The sequence below is a fragment of the Ursus arctos genome, unplaced genomic scaffold (assembly GCF_023065955.2).
Source record: "Ursus arctos isolate Adak ecotype North America unplaced genomic scaffold, UrsArc2.0 scaffold_32, whole genome shotgun sequence".
NCBI lineage: Eukaryota > Metazoa > Chordata > Mammalia > Carnivora > Ursidae > Ursus > Ursus arctos.
This window is the reverse complement of record NW_026623008.1, coordinates 14,747,135-14,768,457: the sequence shown is the minus strand read 5'-3', so window position 1 is coordinate 14,768,457 and position 21,323 is coordinate 14,747,135. Positions and strand designations below refer to the sequence as shown.

Genomic DNA, 21,323 nt, shown 5'->3' with positions numbered 1-21,323 from the left:
TCTCCAACTAAACTAACCTTTCAGAATGTGGTGGTAACACGTATTTAGAGACTTAACAACACACTTCTAAATAACCCATGACTTGAAGAAGAAATCATAAAAGATAGTAAATATTTGATTGAAAATGAAAAAATACAACATTTCAAGATTTGTAGGATGCAACTCAAGCAGTACTTAGAGTGAAACTGTTAGCACCTGTATTTAGAATAGAAGTGAGGTCATGGGTCAGTGACCTCATTTTCAACCTATGAAATTAGAAAAAAGAAGAGCAAATGAAGTTCAAAGGAAATAATAGAGATCAAAGTGGAAATCAGTGAAAACAATAGTAGAAGTCAGTGAAGTCAAAAGCTGATTCTCTGAGAAAATTGTTAAATCTCCAGCCAGGCTAATCAGAGAAAACAAAATTGGAAAAGAAGGTACAAATTACCAATAGAAAGAATGAAAGAGATGAGGTTATACAGTGTCTACATGTAATAATGGATCAGAGAAATTTATGAATAATTTTTATGCCAGTAAGTACATCAATTTAGTTGAAGTGAACAAATTTCTTGAAAGGTACAAACCACTAGAGCTAACTCAAGAATTGGTAACCTGAGCATCTATTACACTGAAGTAGTTAAAAAACATCCCCACAAAGAAAAGTCTAGGCCCTAGTATTTTCACTGTTGAATTCTATCAAACATCTAAAGAAGAAATATTGCCAGTTCTGCAAAGAATTCTGTACCAATTCTTCCAGAAAATTGGAGAGATTACTTGCCAGCTCATTCTATAAGACTAGCTTACTCTGGTAATAAAACCAGACAAATACAGTTAAAGAAAAAAAACTTTAGGGGTGCCCGGGTGGCTCAGACGGTTAAGCATCTGCCTTCAGCTCAGGTCATGATCCCAGAGTCCTGGGATCCAGTCCCACATCAGGCTCCCTGCTTCTCCCACTCCCCCTGCTTGTGCTCTCTCTCTCTGTCAAATGAATAAAATCTTAAAAAAAAAAAAAACTTTAATATTCTTAATAAATGCAGAGACAATTTCTCAAGAAAATTTTCACAGGTCAAAGTCCAACATTATATTAAAAGATTAATACATTACAGCCAAGTAGCATTTATTATGGGGGAATATTATGATAACATATGTTATAAAACATTCAGAAATCAATGTGTGGATGTATGGAAGATGAGGGAGTAAGCAGCTCCAGAATTACTCCTTCAACTGAAACAACTATTGAACTAGCAAGATGTGTTAGAAGGAGCTATTTTGGAATTGTGGAGTCTAGTCAGACATGTGTGCTACCAACACCAGGGGAAAGCTTGATAAAAAAAGAATCTGGTAAATTTCAATAATCTTGGCATTTTGCATAGAAGCTATTAACCCCTGGCCCTGTGGTAGACAGTTGGGGAGATGGTGGTGCAGCTTTCTTTTGCCAGGTTGAGAAATGAAGACCTTGTCCTCTAAAGATTGGTACTATGCCTTTTAATCTTCCTGGCAATTTACTGAGGGTCTGGTGTAGGGCCCAGCCATTGTTTTAACTGCTTAGGCCAAAGTGGTATCCTGAATGGTGTCTGTCAAAGAATTTAAAAAAATAGATGCATTTGTCTGTGGTCCTACCCCCCCCCCTCCACCCCACTCCACCCTTTTCTCATTGGATCCATGCTTTCAGTGAAATCTCTGCAAGGTCATTGGCTGTATAGGGAGATAATGGGTCAGAGACTGTAATGACCACACACAGAGGAAGGAATGTAGTCTTTGTATAAAGGTCAGTAAACAGATGACTACAACAGTCTGATATCCAGAGTTACACATTACAAAATTCAGAATACCTAGTTGCCAACAAAAAATTACAAAGCATATAAAGAAACAGGAAAATATGGCTCATTCACAAGAAAAAAGAAATTGATAGAAAGCATCCCTGAGGAAGCCCAAATGTTGGACATAACAGACAAGAAATTTAAATTAACTGCCTTAGATATGCTCAAATTGCTGAAGGAATCATGGACAAAGAACCAAAGGAAATCAGAAGAATGATGTATGATCAAACTGGTAATATCAATAAAGAGGTAGAAATTCTAAAAGCCAAATAGAAATTCTGGAACTGAAAGTTGTAATAGCTAAAATGAAAAATTAAGTAGAGGGGTCCAACAACAGATTTGATCAGACAGAAGAAAGAATCCACAAACTTGAATATAAAGTAGTTGAAATTGCTCTATCAGTCAGAGGGTCACTGATTTGGCACTAATTTGCTGTCATAAAAATCCATCTTTAATTTTTGAAATGAAATTTCTGGCGTTATATGAAACTATGAGTATCACTGAATTTTTTAAATAAAAAAAATCCCCATAGTTTTGTTTTTTTTTAAGTAAACTTTATGGTAATACATATTGGAAAATTAATTCATTAAACATATAAAGGAGCATTTAAAAGAATTGCTCAGTTTGAGGAGTAGAAAGAAAAATGAATAGCACCTGGGGACCTATAGGACACTATCAAGCATACCATCATGGGCCTTAGAGAGTCCCAGAAGGGAGAAGAGAGAGAGAGGGGACAGGGCAGAAAAAATATATGAAGACAAAATAGCCAAAAACTTCTCAGACTTGATTAAAGATAGGAATCTGGGGCGCCTGGGTAGCGCAGTCGTAAAGCTTCTGCCTTCAGCTCAGGGCGTGATCCCAGCGTTCTGGGATCAAGTGCCACATCGGGCTCCTCCGCTGGGAGCCCGCTTCTTCCTCTCCCACTCCCCTACTGTGTTCCCTCTTTCGCTGGCTGTCTCTCTGTCACATAAATAAAATCTTTTTAATAAATAAATAAAGATAGGAATCTACGTATCTAGGAATTTCAGTGAACTCTAAGCAAGATAAACTCAATGATATTTACCCTGAGATATATTACATTGAAACTTTTGAGTGACAAAGATAAAAATCTTGAAAGCAACTAAAAAGAAGTGAATTGTCTTGTATGAAGAATCCTCAATAAGATCAACAGCCAATTTTTCATCTGAAACCATGAAAGTCAAAAGATACTGGGATGATCTAGTCAAGAAATTTAATAATTTTCAGGACACCTGAATGGCTTAGTCTGTTAAGTGTCTGACTGCAGCTCGGGTCATGATTCCAGGGTCCTGGGATCGAGCCCCCAGTTGGGCTCCATGCTCAGCAGGAAGTCTGGACCTCCTTCTCCCTCTCCTGCCCCTCCCCCTGTGTGTGCTTTCTCTCTCTCTCTCTCTCTCTCAAATGGATAAATAACGATTTATAATAACTTTAAACAAAGAATTTTACAAATGGCAAAATTCCTTTAAAAATGAAGAGGAAGTAAAGCATTTCCAGATTTAAAAGCTAAGTGCATTTGTCACCAATAGGCCTGTCCTACAGGAAATGCTAAAGTGAGTTTTTGAGGCTGGAACAAGAGAACACTAGATAGAAACCCCAAGTAATATGAAGAAATAAAGTTCACTACTGGTAAAGGTAGCTACATAGGTAAATATAAAAGGAGGTATTACTGTGTTTTGGTTTGTGGCTTCTCTTTTTTGTTTCCTATATGTTTTAAAAGGAAAATCCATAAAATAATAATTATAAATATGTATGAACAAGCACACAGTGTATAAAGTTATAATATATAAAAGTAACATAAAGATGGTTTCTCACAGCATTGCCATATGACCCAGCAATTCCACTTCTAGGTATATATCCAGAAATAGGAAAGCATATGACACTCAGGTTTCAAATAAACCTGGATTCATGTTCCAGTCTTACACCACTTCATGTGACTCTGAACAAATTACCTGATTTTTCTAAGCCTCAGACTCGTCACCTAGGATATGTTAATGGTACCTACCTTGTAGAATCTTTATGGGGATTAAATAAGATAATGTTTAAGAAGCACTGAGCACAGAGAAGTAATCAATTATGAATATTGTTACTAATAAAAATGTTTAAAGGGCAATTAGAAAAATTAAGTTTTAGAACTGGTCTTCCCTATCCTGACTTTTGGCTTTTTTCTAAAATACTTGGTTCAGTGCCTTTTTTTCTGGGGACCCTAGTACATTCTGCAAGAGGTAGCGATGAACTGATCCATAAATTTGAAGCCCAGCCTTCTAGGCTCCAGAAAGATGAGATAACTTATGCAGAAACACAGGGGTTCTGAGATGCAAACTTTACAGGGATGATTACAAATTTTACAGCTTACCACCAACTCCCTTTGGCAGTGGTAAAGGCTTTCATCTTCAAATTTTTATGTCATATTTTATTAATGAGCAATTAAGGTACCTCGTGTTTGATTTTTATTGTTGTTAATTGCTCTCAGATTTTCAGTTATTTTTGTAGGTTTGGAGTCGGTTAAGCTGGTATTCTATATAGTTGCTCTAACCTAAGAATAAATATGGAAAATGTTTCAGGATTTTGAAAAATTGATTTCCTATTCTTAAAAGAACTTATGGCCATCATCTTTTGTTTTTGTGTGTATATTGAATTGTGGGAGTAGGGTATTTAATTTATCAACATCAAATCAGAGAACTTGCAATTATTGAAGCATGTTTCTAAAACTTCGTAGGAAAGTATTACTTTAAATTGCTACATAAATGGTAAAGACAATTTTTAAAAATTTTTTTTATTATATTATGTTAGTCACCATACAGTACATCCCTGGTTTCTGATGTAAAGTTCGATGATTCATTAGTTGCGTATAACACCCAGTTTAAACAGTAGGATGAATTTTTTTTCCCCCACAGAATTTAAGGTAGCTTTTCCTTTGTGGATCTTGGGGGGGGGGGTGGGTATAGGAATATATCAAAGTCTCCAAAGGTATTAGAGAAAAGCTGGTGCTAATAATCTTTAATATTTTAATCTATTGGCTTTGCATAGTGAAACTTCATTGAGTAAAGCATACTTCTATATCACATTGCCTTATACCCTTGAAAATTACCAATGATTTTGATTTTGATTATTTTTAACTACACCTCCAAGAATTGAACAATTATGGCAGACTTCCTTTTTTTATATTTAGTGTATGTGTATAATCATAACTTTATGTACATGTGTCAGAAGGCATAAAAATCATCAAATTTTTTCAAGTATTATTTAACAGTTATGGGGAAATTTACATAACATCCAGTTAACCATTTTAAAGTGTACAGTTCAGTGGCTTTTAGTATATTCACAGTGTTGTGCAACCACCACCTAAAATATTCTTATTGCAAAAGAATTGTTAAAAATTTAGATTAGTGTAGATTGCTCTGGGTAGCATGGACATTTTAACTATGTTAATTCTTCCGATCCATGAGCATGGAATATTTTTCCATCTTTTTGTGTCTTCTTCAATGTCTTTCAAGAGTGATTTGTAGTTTCTAGAATATAGATCCTTTATGTCTCTGGTTAAGTTAATTCCAAGATAATGTATGATTTTTGGTGCTATTGTAAATGGGATGGATTCCCTAATTTCTCTTTCTTCAGTCTCATTGTTTGTGTATAGAAATGCAACTGATTTCTGAGCATTGATTTTGTATCCCGCCACATTACTGAATTGCTGTATAATTTCTAGTAGTTTGGGAGTGGATTCTTTTGGGTTTTCCATATAGAGTATCATGTCATCTGCGAAGAGAGACATTTTGACTTCTTCTTTGCCGATTTGGATACCTTTTATCCCTTTTTGTTGTCTGATTGCTGTTGCAGGGACTTCTAGTACTATGTTGAATAATAATGGCGAGATCCTGATCTTAAGGGAAAGGCTTCCAGCTTTTCCCCATTGAGAATGATATTTGCTGTAGGCTTTTCATAGATGGTTTCTATGAGATTGAGGAATGTACCCTCTATCCCTACACTCTGAAGGGTTTTAATCAGGAAAGGATGCTGTATTTTGTCAAATGCTTTTTCTGCATCTGTTGAGAGGATCATATGATTTTTGGCTTTTTTCTTGCTGATATAATCTGTCACACTGATAGATTTGCAAATGTTGAACCACCCTTGCATCCCAGGGATGAATCCCACTTGGTCATGATGATTAATCCTTTTAATGTACTGTTGGATTCTATTAGCAAGGATCTTGTTGAGAATTTTGGCATCCATATTCATTAGGGAAATCGGTCTGTAATTCTCCTTTTTGATGGGGTCTTTGCCTGGTTTGGGGATCAAGGTAATATTGGCCTCATAGAATGAGTTTGGTAGCTTTCCTTCTGTTTCTGTTTTTTGAAATAGCTTTAGGAGAATAGGTATTATTTCTTCTTTGAATGTTTGGTAGAATTCCCCGGGAAATCCATCAGGCCCTGGCGTTTTGTTTTTAGTCATCAGAAGTTTGGTTTTTTTTTTTTAATAGTAGTTACATAATTGGAGATTTTTTAATTCTTTTTTTTTTTCAGATATTTTTTTTAATTCTTCTAAATGAAGAGATAGCTCTTCCCAATACCCTTTGGGTTGTCCATCTTTAGATGTGCCCTGTGGTTAGATGGTATTTGATTCAGGATTAAATTACCTCCTGGAAAATAGGGTATGTCAAATCTGTGAATTTTTTTTGCCCACATGTAAGTACTGTGAGAGCAACTGTGATGCTTATACTTTGTATCACTGGTATCAGGATCATAAGAGAAGCTCAGATTAGTGTGTGAGCAGCACACTGTTAGGCAGTGGAAACAGTGCGTGGTCCTGCTGATTTAGGGCATTTCCCTTCCAGGTTAGTGGGTGGACTCTACCAGGTGTATGCTCCTAGAGTCCTTTTGGTGCCCAGCGCAGTGCACATTCTTGGTGCTCTGAGCCCTTGGAACTGGCTGAGGTTGGTGATGGTCTTCCCGTCTTAGAATAAGGCCTCCCAGTAGAAGAAGTAGCTGAGTCAGAACTGAACTCCCAATCCCCACCCGCACCCCCATCTCTGACTCTAGAGTCCATGTATCTGTGCTCCATCAGGCTGCCCCTTGTGGGGCCTTAGGACTTAAGTATGTGGTAGAGCGAGCCAGTGTTCTGGGAGAATTTGAAAGTGTGTACACTGTTTTTATGCTTTCCAGAGTCATTGTCATAGATGTGAGACAACAGTCAAATAACTCTTGTCAAGTATTTAAGACAAAGTGAGAGTAGCCTTGGACTACCAGCATCTCAGAACAGGAGAGGCGAAACCAGTGCTCCTAACAGGGCTGCAGAGCTCTTTACGTGTGTTCAGGGAGCTTCCCTGGGGCCCTGTATGCCCACCACATGCCGTGAACAGTGGGTGCGGATGGTGCTCTGAAGGCTGACGCAAAGGCATTTCTGCACTGGGTTGGACCCACACAGGCCATGATGATGTGGTTCATTGCAGTGACTACATATTTACAGTCTTCCTCCGTATCAGAATATTCAGTCCTTTGGAACTGAACGATTTTTGTGGGGAAAAAGATCTTTTGTGCAATACTGATAAAACCCTTTGTTTTTGTTGTCCTCCCTACAACACACTGGTTGTTCAGGAATTTTATAAAATGGCATCATTTCTCTGCCTTGGATTCAGAATGGTCAGGAAGTGTTTGAAGGACCTCACCAAATTTAGAATTTTGACAGCTGTTCTGTGGCAGTGCAGTACTGATATTAAACCAAAGGCTACAGAAGGAGTTAAATTGTACCATCAGTGTTCCTGCCCTGCCATAGAGCTGTGTGACTGCTAGGAGCACAGCGGAATGATTTGGAGGGAGCATAGCCACAGAGATAATTTTAGGGGTCTTGCTGGTTTTTTGTTTTTAAGGATAATCAGAGATAGACAATATAAAAAGTTGGAGAAATATTCAGAAAAGTAGTAGAGTGAGACTCTTACAGAGCTATAAATAAAAAATAGCTTCAGCTGATCATTTGGACTCTGTATAAAATAGAACATATAGCCCATGACTTTGTTTTCCTCTCAGGGTGTTACTAATATTGACTTACATTAATACATACAACATTTTATGTTTCAGAAGTTGGACTTTATAGAGTCTGACAGTTCCTGTTCCTCTGAAGCACTTTCAAAAAAAGAACTCTCTGCTGAAGAGCTGTATAAGCGACTCGAGAAACTCATTATTGAAGACAAAGCGAATGATGAACAGATCTTTGACTGGGTAGAGGTATAGAGATTATAATGTCACCTTCCCTGATATCTCTACAAGAATGATTCTTGTGGGATCGCTTTCATTCACATACAGGCACACCTCAGATAGTGCGGGCTTGGTTCCAGACCACAATAAAGCGAATACTGCAATAAAGCAAGTCAAATTAATTTTTTGTTTTCTCAGTACATATAAAAGTTATGTTCACACAATACTGTAGTCTGTTATGTCTGTAATAACATTATATCTTTAAAAATGTACATAATATCTTGAAAAATACTTATTGCTAAAAAATGCTAACCATCATTTTCAGTGAGTCATAATCACTGATCACAGATCATTATAATAAATACAATAATAATAAAAAGGTTTAAAATACTGTGAGAATTACCCAGATGTGACACACAGAAGTGAGCAAATACTGTTGGACGAATGGTCCTGATAGAATTGCTTGATGCAGGGTTGCTATAAACCTTTAATTTGTAAAAAAAAAAAAAAAAAAAAAAAAAAAACCACAGTATCACTGAAGTATGATAAAGCGAAGCACAATAAAACAAGGTTTGCCTGTATCTTCCCTTTTATTTCATAGGAGTATTTAACCTTGATGAAGTTAGTTTTTATTTTTTCCTGTATGTGTATTTGAAGCTATAAGGCTGTTTTTTATTTTTAAAAGATTTATAGTCTTTTATAAAGTCAAGTAAAACTATTTAAAACTGAAGCCATTTTTCTGGGTCTCTTATTAGTTTAGGATATACCCTTTATTTTACTATTCAAAAAAAAAAACTTATTTTGGGTGCCTGGGTGGCTCAGTTAATTAAGCATCTGCCTTCAGCTCGGGTCATGATTCCAGGGTCCTAGGATCGAGTCCCACATCAGGCTTTCTGCTCAGCGGAAAGTCTGCTTCTCCCTCTTACCCTCTCTCTCTGTTCTCCTTCTCTCTCTCTCTCAAATAAATAAAAATCTTTAATTTAAGAAAATACATATTTTTTCTAAATGTTCCTGCATTTTAAATACTATTCTGGATGAAATTAGTAAATAATATGTAATTATTATGAATTGTGTTGGCTTTCATCTTCATAGTAATTCTCCCTTCTGAAAATTTTGAACTTTATTTTTCTTGTGGAATGTATTGATCATGTCTCTTTTTAATCTGCTACTGTTTTCCTTTAGTGATTCTTGTTTATGTAAGTATGTTTTATTTGTACACATTGTCCATGGGATCATATAATCAAGTTGAAAGAAAGTCATGGAGGGCTAATCTGGTCCTCTCCCTCTTGGATAAATCCTTTTTTGTAGTCCTTGAAATGGGTTGTTAATTCTTTATTTACTCGTAGGCACTGAGAAATAATGAAACTTCTGATAATTTGGGGTTTTTTTAAATCTGTTTTCCTTCATGTCTGTTCAGGACAGTAAGTCTATCCTGTCACTTAGTTGTGATTCTTTTAATTAATTGTAATAGTTTACCATTGTATCCCTGTCTCCCTCTCTAGGTTCTCTCGTTCCTTTCTTGAAATCCAGACACTTGTCTGGTTACTCTTACCCAGACATAGCCTGGGTTTTCAGTATCCCTCTCACAAGTGCAGTTTGAGCATGATAGCCAGATGTGATGCAGCAGTGTGCAGTTAGACTCTGCTGTTCCACTTTTTGTTTTGGACTCTGTGCTTCTGGCAGGCTCACCACACTGAACTCAAATTGCTCTTTCAGTCATATAGCACCCATTCTTTCATGTTCTACAGTTTAGTCATCTCTCCCATCTGGAACTTCAGTGCATTTGGTTTTGGAACCAGAATGGGGCTTTTAAAAATTATTTCTGCTTATGTTCATCTTCTTAAATTAGATACAAGTTTTTATCTATCAGGACATTTTAGATTCTGACTTTGGTCATAAAATTTTCTTGCCATCTCTTTCACTTTATATCCTCCTTCCATTTCATTAATATGTCAACTTTATCCTTATCCACGTTATGGGTAAAATGTGTGAATGGGGCAAAGTAGCTTCCTTTCAGGGACAAGATCCCATCCCCACCCCCATGGACACTTCCAGCCGTTAACTTGTTTATTATTTCACATTATTTTACTGTCCATCATGCCCACAAGGATACAGCTGCCATTATATAATTTGTTAGAAGCCTTACTGAAGTCCAGGGAATATATACCTATATCCATCTGAGCTACTGTATACTAATCAAATCAGAAAAGGAAAGGAGGTTAGTTTAGTATCACTTGTTTTTCATGTACTTACTTATACCTCTTGGCATAACCATATCTTTCCTTCTCTAAGACTTTTAAGCCATTTACATGGTAGTTTGTTGTAGGATTTAGCATGGAATCAGCATCAGCCTTTCTGGTATATTATTGACATGCCTTATTTTCTGTTTTAAAAATCCAGTCGGGGCACCTGGGTGGCTCAGTCGGTTACACATCTGCCTATGGCTCAGGTCATAATCCCAGGATAATGGGATCAAGCCCCACTTCAGGCTCCCTGCTAGTGGGGGGCCTGCTTCTCCCTCTCCCCTCGCCCTTCCTCCCTGCTAGCTATCTCTCTCATACTGTCTCTCAAATAAATAAATAAAATCTTTAAAAAAAATAGAAATCCAGTCAATGTTTACATATTTAACATTATTCTCTTTTGTCGTGATTTTTCATAGATCACCATCATTTCACCGATTTGGTCTTTTATGTTCTCATGTATTGCAAAATGATGCTATTTTCACCTCTTCATCGATGTTGGGCTTCACTTTTTTATATCACTATTTATTCTGCCTATTCTGGACCAATAATTATTCTCCTTACAGAGAAGACAAAGGGTAAATTTCACTGAATGTAGATTATACTAATAAAGATGATTTCTAAAAAAAGAAAAAACAAAAAATGTAATAGTAGCTGGTTCATAGTATATGAAGACATTTGTTGCTCTGTGTCTGGTACCAGAATTATGTAAATCTGAGTTTGCTTTTCCAGTTAGCAGACCCATCTGCCTTCTTGTTCTTGCCCATTTTTGTTAAGATATTTGCTTAATCTGGGGTGCCTGGGTGGCTCGGTTAAGCGTCTGCCTTCAGCTCAGGTCATGATCCTAGGGTCCAGGGATCAAGCCCTGCATGAGGCTCCCTGCTCACCGGAGAGCCTGCTTCTCCCTCTCCCTCTGCTGCTCCCCCTGCTTCTGCTCTCTCTCTGTCAAATAAATAAATAAAATCTTTAAAAAAAAAAATCTTTGGGGTGCCTGGGTGGCTCAGTCATTAAGCGTCTGCCTTCGGCTCAGGGTGTGATCCCGGCGTTCTGGGATCGAGCCCCACATCAGGCTCCTCCGCTGGGAGCCTGCTTCTTCCTCTCCCACTCCTCCTGCTTGTGTTCCCTCTCTCGCTGGCTCTCTCTCTCTCTGTCAAATAAATAAATAAAATCTTTAAAAAAAAAAATCTTCGCTTAATCTATAATGTTTTCGACACTATTCTTCAGGTCTGTTGTATTCTTAAATACTAGAATTGCAATATTTAGCCTTATTTAGGAGAAGCAATGCAGTTTTTATCTTTTTAAGAAACAGTCAAATGGTTTGGAAGTGGTATTTATTAGCTAATTCTTTTTAGCTAATCTGTTCTTTTTTTTTTTTTTTCAGAAGTATTTGGGAATTTCAAATGATATTCAGTAATTGAAATAGTTCTATCAACCTATTTTTAAAGTATCGTTGAACCAGAAAGTAATAGTGTGTTTTTATTCTCTCATTTATTCTTCAAAAATAATTGTTCGGACTTTGCGAAAGTAATTTCTGGACCTAGACCAGCCTGGCTTCAGTCTAAATACAGTTTGTTTTTTACAAGGTGTAAACCAGCAACTGGCTATAACACATAAATCATCAGATCTTTTATATGTGGCGCTTGCCCCATCCTATCCCCATCCTCAGCTGTTAGCAGTGGCACCACATGTTTCTGTTCTTTTGGAAAAGATTGGTAATGAAACCTCTTACTGTATAACACAGCCCTCTGTGTACAGTGCTGCTGGTATCCTACAGAGCTGGCCATCTGATTTGTTAACCCCTCTTAACTCTGCTCTCCCCAAGTGATGTTTGAGGTTAGGTATTCAACAGAGAGCTGCTAGTTAATCTGTGTCAGTTTTAAAAGTCATAAGCATTTAACTCATCTCCAAATATCTTTGAAATTCTAAGCTTTCTGACACAGAGGTTTACAATGACATCCTAAGTTTTTTTCCTGGCCAATCATTTTAAGGCTGACCCAGTGGAAAATACTATGCTGTGCTATTAAAAGAAGCCGAGACAAGCATTAATTCTGTTCACAGGCATAAGGAACATAAACTTTGAAAAGTGTTTGAAATACCTGCCTTCAAAATGTGTCCTTTTGTTTGTGTTTTCCTTCTGCTTTTCATCTGGCAGCATTTTATAGCAAGATCTGTCTTTTTTAAGGAGATGAGATCTTAAGAGAAACTAAGAAACAAATTTGAGGCCCATTTTCTCTACTTAACATATCTCTAAATACATTGTTTCCGCTATCCTTAGAAAAGAGTAACATTTTTCTCACCACCATCTGAAACATTTGAGACAATGCTTGAGTTTAATCTCTAGTTCACATTAAAATTAAGATAAAAAAGCAATGTTAGCACATCTAAAAATGGTTGGTTGCACACCACTCAGAAAAGTAGTCACTGGGGGCGCCTGGGTGGCGCAGTCGTTGGGCGTCTGCCTTCGGCTCAGGGCGTGATCCTGGCATTGTGGGATCGAGCCCCACATCGGGCTCCTCTGCTGGGAGCCTGCTTCTTCCTCTCCCACTCCCCCTGCTTGTGTTCCCTCTCTCGCTGGCTGTCTCTGTCAAATAAATAAATAAAATCTTTAAGAAAAAAAAGAAAGAAAAAAAGAAAAGTAGTCTCTGAAACACTGTTTGAGATCATCTTAATATGAGTTATTTATTGAAGAAGAAAAATGTTTTTAGATGATTGTACTTCCATATGCACATAGTGCACAGCACTGTATAATTGAGCAAAATATAGGCAGCAAACTGAAAACTAAATGCTGCTACTTAGAATATTTTCAGACAGAACTGGTGGTAGCCCAAGTATTTTCCAGTGAATCTCAAGATTAATGTTTACAAGAATGTCACCCCATCTGTCCCTAGTGCCAGATGAGGCCTGCTTTGAAATAATTTCTCTGATGTCCAAGGATACTTTTAACTGTTCCATTTACTTTTTATTTCAGGCTAATCTAGATGAAAGCCAGATGAGTTCACCTACATTCCTTAGAGCTTTAATGACAGCCGTTTGTAAAGCAGCTATTATAGGTAAGTAACATTTCTGAAGGCAGCTCTTAACATCTGAAATCCCCGTTATGTTAACTGCTGATGATATGGGTCTGAGTTTATATTGTCTTCAAAATTTGCCCTGTGAAACTCATTTTCTGTGCAAATGGGTGCCATTTCTGTCTGCAGTGCCTGGCCATCTCAAGCAGGGGGATGAACAGCTGCCGGGCCTATAGAAAGCCCAGATCTGAGCAGCTACTGCATGCCTCCGGGGGTTTCCTACTCTGTTGGATGTGGTTTCACCTTTACCTTTCACCTCCAGTATCCTCCCTCTACCATTCAAGATTTATAATGAATGGGTTGAATACTCTTAACCTAGTATCAATGAAGGACTCATCGTCTCAGCAGAAACGCCATTTTATATAAAAACATATATGAGGAGGGGTGCCTGGGTGGCACAGTCGTTAAGCGTCTGCCTTCAGCTCAGGGCGTGATCCCAGCGTTCTGGGATCGAGCCCCACATCAGGCTCCTCTGCTAGGAGCCTGCTTCTTCCTCTCCCACTCCCCCCTGCTTGTGTTCCCTCTCTCGCTGGCTGTCTCTGTCAAATAAATAAATAAAATCTTTAAAATATATATATATGAGGAAAGAAAACACCAGTTGTTTCTTTTGCTTTATGTTGACCTTAGATGATAAGACAATGTCACTGAATGTTAATCACATAGGTGGATAGGATTAGGGTTGGTAGAAACCCTAAGTGTTTAATCACAATTGTAGGGGTGGCTCAGTCAGTTAGTGTTGGACTCTTGATTTCAGTTCAGGTCATGATCTCAGGGTTGTGAGATTGAGCCCCTTGTTGGGCTCCTCGCTCAGCAGGGAGTCTGCCTGAGATTCTGTCTGTCCCTCTCCCTGTGCCCCTCCCCCCCACCCCGTGCTCGCACACGTGCTCTCTCTCTCAAAGTAAATATTTTTAAAAATAAAATCAGAGTTGGGAAGTATAAAAGCTGCTTTAAAAAACAAGATTGTGGGGGCGCCTGGGTAGCGCAGTCGTTAAAGCGTCTGCCTTCGGCTCAGGGCGTGATCCTGGCGATCCAGGATCGAGTCCCACATCAGGCTCTTCCGCTATGAGCCTGCTTCTTCCTCTCCCTCTCCCCCTGCTGTGTTCCCTCTCTCACTGGCTGTCTCTCTGTCACATAAATAAATAAAATCTTTAAAAAAAAAAAAAAAAAAAAAAAAAAAAAAAAAGATTGTGTTCCAATGCTAACTTACAGAGGAAATAAAACTTCATGCTTCTTGGCATTGAGGATGATTTGCTCAGCCTCTTTTTATTGTGCCTTTACCCCAAAAGGCCTAGATTGTATGTGTTGTTTGCCACTGTTAGAGTTAGTCCTCGCCCTCCTAGTAATAATAAAATGGTTCTATTTTACCCTTCTGAAAAGATTAGCATGAACTATCACTTTAATTTCCTTTTTAATGTTTCTTTTGTAGTTTGGAATGTCACAAAATCACTGTCCTTGTTTCATTATGATTAAAGATAAAGAATGGGGTTTTGAGGGAACCCAGCACTCAAAATACATCTCCATGTATTTCTATTATTTCAGGAAGAATATCCCATTAATAATTTCAGAATATCTTAGATTTCAAAATCTTTTCCTTGGACCCCCTTGCTTCCACTTTCTTTGTAGTCACATCTTACCAACTCAGAAAATTAAAAAAGACTGTGTGTTAACTCCTTAAATGTAACGCTTAGTTCTTGTATCACCTGTAGCCGACTGTTCTACCTTCCGAGTGGACACTGCTGTTATCAAGCAGAGGGTGCCGATCTTACTCAAGTACCTAGACTCAGATACAGAGAAGGAACTGCAAGCACTTTATGCACTACAAGCGTCAATAGTAAAACTTGATCAACCTGCCAGTAAGTTACCTCTTACAATTAATGCAACCAGTGGGTGAGATTTATCCAAATCAGGACTTCAGAGATGCTTTGATGGGTTTTGAACAGTGCATAATAGAAAAATCACTACTAACAAAAGCTCAAATAACCAATAACTTTAATAAACCTGAATTTTTTATGTACTTTTGTGAGAAAGTGGTAATAAAACTGGTTTATATTAGAGATTTAATCCTCACTGTAGGGCAGGTCTTCCTAAGTGTTGGAAATGTATCTGTACCATGCAATATGGTACAATATATTCACTTGAGCTCTTGTGAATGTGGTTATTGTGATTCAGGAGCTTAATTTTAAATTTTATTTAATTTAAATGTAAATAGCCCCATGTGGTTAGTGGCTACCCTTTTAGATACTCCAGAGCATCTTGGTGATAGCATACATGCATTACAGTCTTTCCCCTTCTTTGACACAGGTCTTAGTAATGAAAGAGGATGATACTCTTCAGAATCCTCAGACACCCAACAAAGACATTAAGGTGTTTTAGACTAATTTTCACTTCAGGGTTATGATTAATTCTTTGCTAACGAGATGAATAAGGTAACCTGGACCACCCAAGTCTTAGTGATACTGGTAAATTAACTGAATTAAATCTTGAAAATTCAGTTGAAACTTGTGAAAGTGGATAGTTGTACAGGGCAATTTCAGAGATGACATTGAAGTAGCTCTTTGGTACTTGCTTAGGTTGTATCTGTTGCTGGGCTTTCCTTTGCTAGTGCTGATGAATCCCTCTGGGGATAAAGGAAAAGATCGAAACAAATAATCCTCAGGCTGTAACTGAGGAGACTCAAAGTCTGAATCAGAGAATTAACTGACTTTGATTTCTCTTTCTCAGGACCTTTGGAGGGTCATTTAACATTATGACTTCCTTTTTCTGTTCTTATAGGATAAGGACTCATTCACTTTTTAAGAGATGAAATTGACGCTATATGCTCAGCCAGTCAAATTAAAGTATCTCCCATAATTATCAGCTTTAATAATCCCTGGAGAGATGTTTAATTCTAGATTTACCATCAGTAGAATCTTGGCCACTTGTTTCCATATCCCTGTAGACCAACCAACGTTTAGAGAATGAAAAGTGATTTCAATATTAGCTTAACTAATAAAATTACAAAGATAAACCCAAAGAAAAATTTTAATATGACTCATTCTAAGCCTAATATTTATTATCAATTTTTGTTTATTCTATTCCTCCCTCCATTCGTATGAATGGAGGCTGACTTTAAATGAACTTAAGAGCCCATAATGAAGGGATTAAAAATAAAGAATATATAACTTTACCAACTTTTTCTCTTTTTTGAACAGTAATATAAGTCAAGTTTCCACTGTGGGAGCAAAACAGAAAATTGAATTTGCCCAGATCATCTGGGCATTGAAAAGAACAGGCTATTGTTTCTCTGGATAAAATCCAGATGAGATAGTTTTTATCCATATTTTCCAAATAAAGTATTACTCTTTCCAGTTTGAAAGCAACATTAGAAGGGGGGAAAGTACCTTTTGCCATTTTCTTCCAAAATTTGTAAAAATTGTATATTTTTATTGTAAAACTTCAAACAATGGAGAATGTATATAGAAGAAAGTGAAAAAGTTATTCTTGTATTTAATTTTTATAGTGTGTAGTTTGAGAACTACATAATATCAAACATCTCAGCACTATCAGAAAAGAGTTCAAATTGAACAAAATAATAGCAATAAAAATAATTTAGATTGCTTAAATCTTTTTCCTGTCCTTTAGACAAGTCGTTTTGCTATTATACTATAAAGAGGGAATATGATGAATTGTTATGGATGTTCTCCTCTAGGGGAATTCACGTGCATTCACTCAGTCATTCCTTAGAGATACAGTCTCTCTGTCACAACTACAACACCTCCAGAACTGATGGTATATTTTTACTTCCTTGCAGATTTGCTACGGATGTTTTTTGATTGCCTATACGATGAGGAGGTGATCTCTGAGGATGCCTTCTACAAATGGGAAAGCAGCAAGGACCCTGCAGAGCAGAATGGGAAGGGTGTGGCTCTGAAATCTGTCACGGCGTTCTTCACGTGGCTGCGGGAAGCGGAAGAGGAGTCTGAGGATAACTAAAGCTTCAAATACACAAACGAAACAAAAGAAACAATTTAAGTATTTTTTTAAAAAGTTTCACGTCTTCGCCAATCACAGTGCAGCAAGGCCAATTCTCGCAGAAATCCCCACGTGTGCACGAGTGGGAGAGGGGAAAGAGAAAAAAGGTGATCATGGAGGAAAAAGGTACTGGAAAAAAGTAAACTTCAAACCTGAGGGCGGGAGCACTAAAACCAAAATACATGTATTATTTATAGAAAATATTTTCTGTTTTAATCTTTTCTTTTTAAACAAGGACTCATACTTTAAAAAAACATCTGTTTAGCAAAAAAAAAAAAAAAAAAAGTTGAGAACTTTTAATTTATTTTAAGGACTGCAAATGCCAGTGTAATTTTTTAATTTGCAGTTTCTGTAAACAACTTGTATAATAGAAAAGCAGAGAAATAAATTTCCCTCCCCTTCAGATGCACCTCACGTTTGTTTTAAAGCATAGTAGTTAGTCCAGATTTAAGAAGGTTTGGGGTGAACAAGGTAAGAAAGATTTTTTTTTTTTTTGGCATCAAATCTTTCTGCCTGCCTCTCAGCTTGCTTCAGAAAATTAAAAAAAAAAAATCACAATAGTAATCAAAACATACATAACCTTGGAACAGAAGGAAATGCTGTGGACCAGAGAACTCCAAGAATTGTTTAAAAAATTAAAAAAAAAAAAAGTGCTACCCTGCGAAAAGTACTCTTAATACTTTTGAAATCTTTAGAGCAACTTTAAGGCTTGTAAATACATAGAACAAATATTTAAAAAAAAAAAACAAAAAGAAATTGACTCAATACTATTTCTTTTCACTTTCAAAATATAAAGAACAAAATAAAGACAAACATTGCAAGTTTAAAAGAAAAGTAAAATGACTTCTCCTTTTGACAGCTGCTGCATGTGCGCCCATCTCTGGGAGGTGCTGTCTGGCTATTCGTTGTCTAATCCAAATCACTCCTGAGGGGGTGTGTGTGTGTGTGTGTGTGTGCGCGCGTGTGTGTGCACGTGCGTGTGTGTGTGTTTACAGTCGGAAAAGGCAAGCTACTTTGTGGGTAAGGAGGGAACTTGTATTTGGGTGGGAGAGCCTCTCGGGAAGTCCAGAGGAAGCTTCTTTCCAACTTCAGCTAGAAATGCATTCAGGATGGGAGCAAACCTAAGGGCAAGTTTTTAAATAACTTAGTGTTCCACTGTGTGTAGTAGGACTAGGGAAACTCATTCACTTTGAAACTACCACTAATTTTAAATCATCAATTACCTCTGATGCTTAAGAAACCCAAAGATGTCTTCTAAAGAATGAAAGAAACCAAAGCTAAGTTTTGCTTTTTAAAAGTGGGTATGGGATTTAAAACCAAACCGATACCATGTGTGAAAATCACATTGTTCCCAGCTTCAACTTCACTCAAGCCAGTCTGGTGAGTATACAACCAACTGTGTTTTAAGCCTGTTTCTCCTACAGATACTGGAACACTGTGCTTTTTTTGTTTTTTCTTCTTTTATGAGGTTGCAGTCTCTACAGATGGTTTTCCATTTCAGTTGTTCGTAGGGCATCCCCCTACAAAATGTATTTATGAAGAAAGCCAGGGCTGCTCCCAAATAAACAGTCTTTGTATTTTGTATCTGGATAACCAAAGAGTTCTTCTGGCTTCCATCTCTGAAGAAATATCCACATTAAGAGACTTGGCAAGACTTGTGAAGCAAAGAACAAAATTTTCCATAGCAATAAAACGTTTTTCTTCAGAGTGTAGTTGAACACAAAACAGGATCCTGTTACGTGAGCCCACAGAGCCCATTCCACAGTGGTGGAAAGCTGTTCTCGAAGAACCAAGTCCTGGAAGTCTTGTGACAGACATGTGACAGCATCTGTCATAAAAAATGGGGCCTGAAAAGCTGTTTTGGAGTCTGGCTGTGGGCTGTGCCTGGAATCTCTCAGTTGGAAGAAGTAACATGATTCTATGATACACTGAGTTTTAATAGCTGCCAGAAGCTAAGAGAATTCTGATCCAGGAATCTCCTGAGTGATGGAGGTTTTTAGGTGTTGGTGGCACTCACCGGGTGTAGGGGGTAGTTTGGGGAAAGCAGGGTGGTGGCTGCCTCTTGGAAGTCAGTGGCTACTGTTTGCAGGGCTCTGGCCTTCCGGTAGTAGTGAGGGCCTGTTCATCAGTATTTTCGACGTGGACAGGTGTCAGTCAAGAATGGAGGAAAGAGAATATGATTTTTGAAAAAAAATTCAAGAGTTGAAAATGCTTCTGTACAGTAACAACTAATGTTTGAAATCTCACCTAAAACATGAAGTGTGATGAAGACTGAAGAGACTACAGACTAATATTTGGGTATTTTACTGCTTTACACAAGGAATTTTACTTATGGGGAGAAGTGTTGTTAGCTAATGGCAAAATATGAGCAAAGTGGGATAATTGATCCCTGCTAATATCAACTGTACTGCAAAGCACCATCATGCTTCTGACCCTCTTTACAGTGTTCTTACTGGAAAGCAGGGTTTGGTGGAATTTGGTTTAGAGTAATAGGTGACATGGCCAGCAATGACATGCCCCCTACTCCTTCAGGCTTTCACAAAAGCTCTTTCACCGGTTTTCACTTTGGTAACAGGTTCATTAATTTAAGTTTAGTTCATTAATTCAGGTGTTTCATGGCTGTATTCAAACGAGTTAACATAGCTCTTCGGTAAGTTAAATGAGAATTTTTCTTCTTCTAGCAAAAGAACATGATGCCAGTTTTCAAAATAAACTCATTTTAGATTCTTGCACAGATGAACAAGCCAGTTCACAGCTGCATCATAAACTTGATTCATTCAACAAATATTTACTGAGCATCTACTGTGTACTATGTGCAGGGAATATAACTCTGAATAACAAATAGTCTCTGCTCTCATGGAGCTCATATTCTTCATGAAAAGAAAAAAAAAAGCTAGAGGTTTACACATGCTTCATCAACATCCTATCCCACTAAGAAATGTCTGCCCCTCATTACCGTGACAGATCTTTGGTTGGTTTTTGTCTTATTTTCATATTTCAAAATGCATTCTAGATGAGTTACAAGAATTATATCCGAAGACCATTTTCTGTGTTGTAGAACCACTCTCCAAACAAGTTACGGTTCGGGGGGGTCGACGTATTTTTGTTTCAAATGGCTCCATTCAAGTCAAATGGATTCTAAGGTAGAAAAAATAGTCTTAGGCTAACGGATCTAATTCTGTGTTTTCATTACTCAAGTTTTGTTCTTTACAAAAAAAAATGTGTAGGGATTCAGATGTTCCATTTTGACCATGCCATTAGCACTTATGAACTCCTATGTTGCCCATTTTGTGGAGAGGAACACTTTGTATTGCTTTCTTCCTTGTTTGTGTTGCTTTTTCTTGAGACAATTCATGTACTATAAAGTTCACCCTCTTAGAGTGTACAGTTCAGTGGATTTAGTATATTCACAGTTGTGCAACCATCACCGCTGTCTAATTTCAGAACATTATCATCCTGCTAGAAAGAAAACCCCATGCCCTTCAGCAGTCTGTCCTCATTCTCTACTCTCCTCAGCCTCGGGGAACCACTTAATCTACTTTTTGTTTCGATGGATTTGCTTATTCTGGACATTCCATGTAACTGAAATCCTGCATTCCATTGCTTTGTGTTTGGACTTATAATCCAACATTTAGCAAATGTTCAAACCTCACAGGTGTTGGCAATGTCAAGGACCTGACTGCAGGGGTTAGACCCAGATTTTTCCCTGCCTCTTTTTGTTCTCTGTCACTTATTTTCATATAATTGGCAGTATATTTACAACCATCAGCTAATTCTGAGTAAATTCCTGAGACTTTCCTTTTGTCATCCTGTGGACTTGATGTATATGACCTCAGATGGCTGACATCCTAGCACTGGCAACTGGGGTCTGGTCTTTTTAACTTCTCATTTATTGCTACTTGAGTAGTTTTCCTTAGGATTGAAATTCCTATGTGAATTAAAGCCTACTACAGTGTACTCTATAAAAGTTAAGATGTAGCTTCACTTGGAGTCTGAGGTTTT

The 21,323-nt window shown here is 37.5% G+C and overlaps 1 protein-coding gene across 50 annotated transcripts in view; it reads left to right on the top strand.

Annotated features, from left to right (window-relative positions):
* The window catches only part of EIF4G3 (eukaryotic translation initiation factor 4 gamma 3), a 333,841-nt gene extending 315,950 nt beyond the window's left edge, over positions 1-17,891 (top strand). For all 50 annotated transcript variants that reach the window (XM_048221828.2, XM_048221838.2, XM_048221839.2 and 47 more), the window contains 4 exons: positions 7,886-8,032; positions 13,211-13,292; positions 15,017-15,163; positions 17,101-17,891. In XM_048221828.2, coding sequence (XP_048077785.2) covers positions 7,886-8,032; positions 13,211-13,292; positions 15,017-15,163; positions 17,101-17,282 — 558 coding nt within the window. In that variant the 3' untranslated portion in view covers positions 17,283-17,891. The remainder of the gene's footprint in view (positions 1-7,885; positions 8,033-13,210; positions 13,293-15,016; positions 15,164-17,100) is intronic.
* The last annotated feature ends 3,432 nt before the right edge of the window (positions 17,892-21,323 follow it).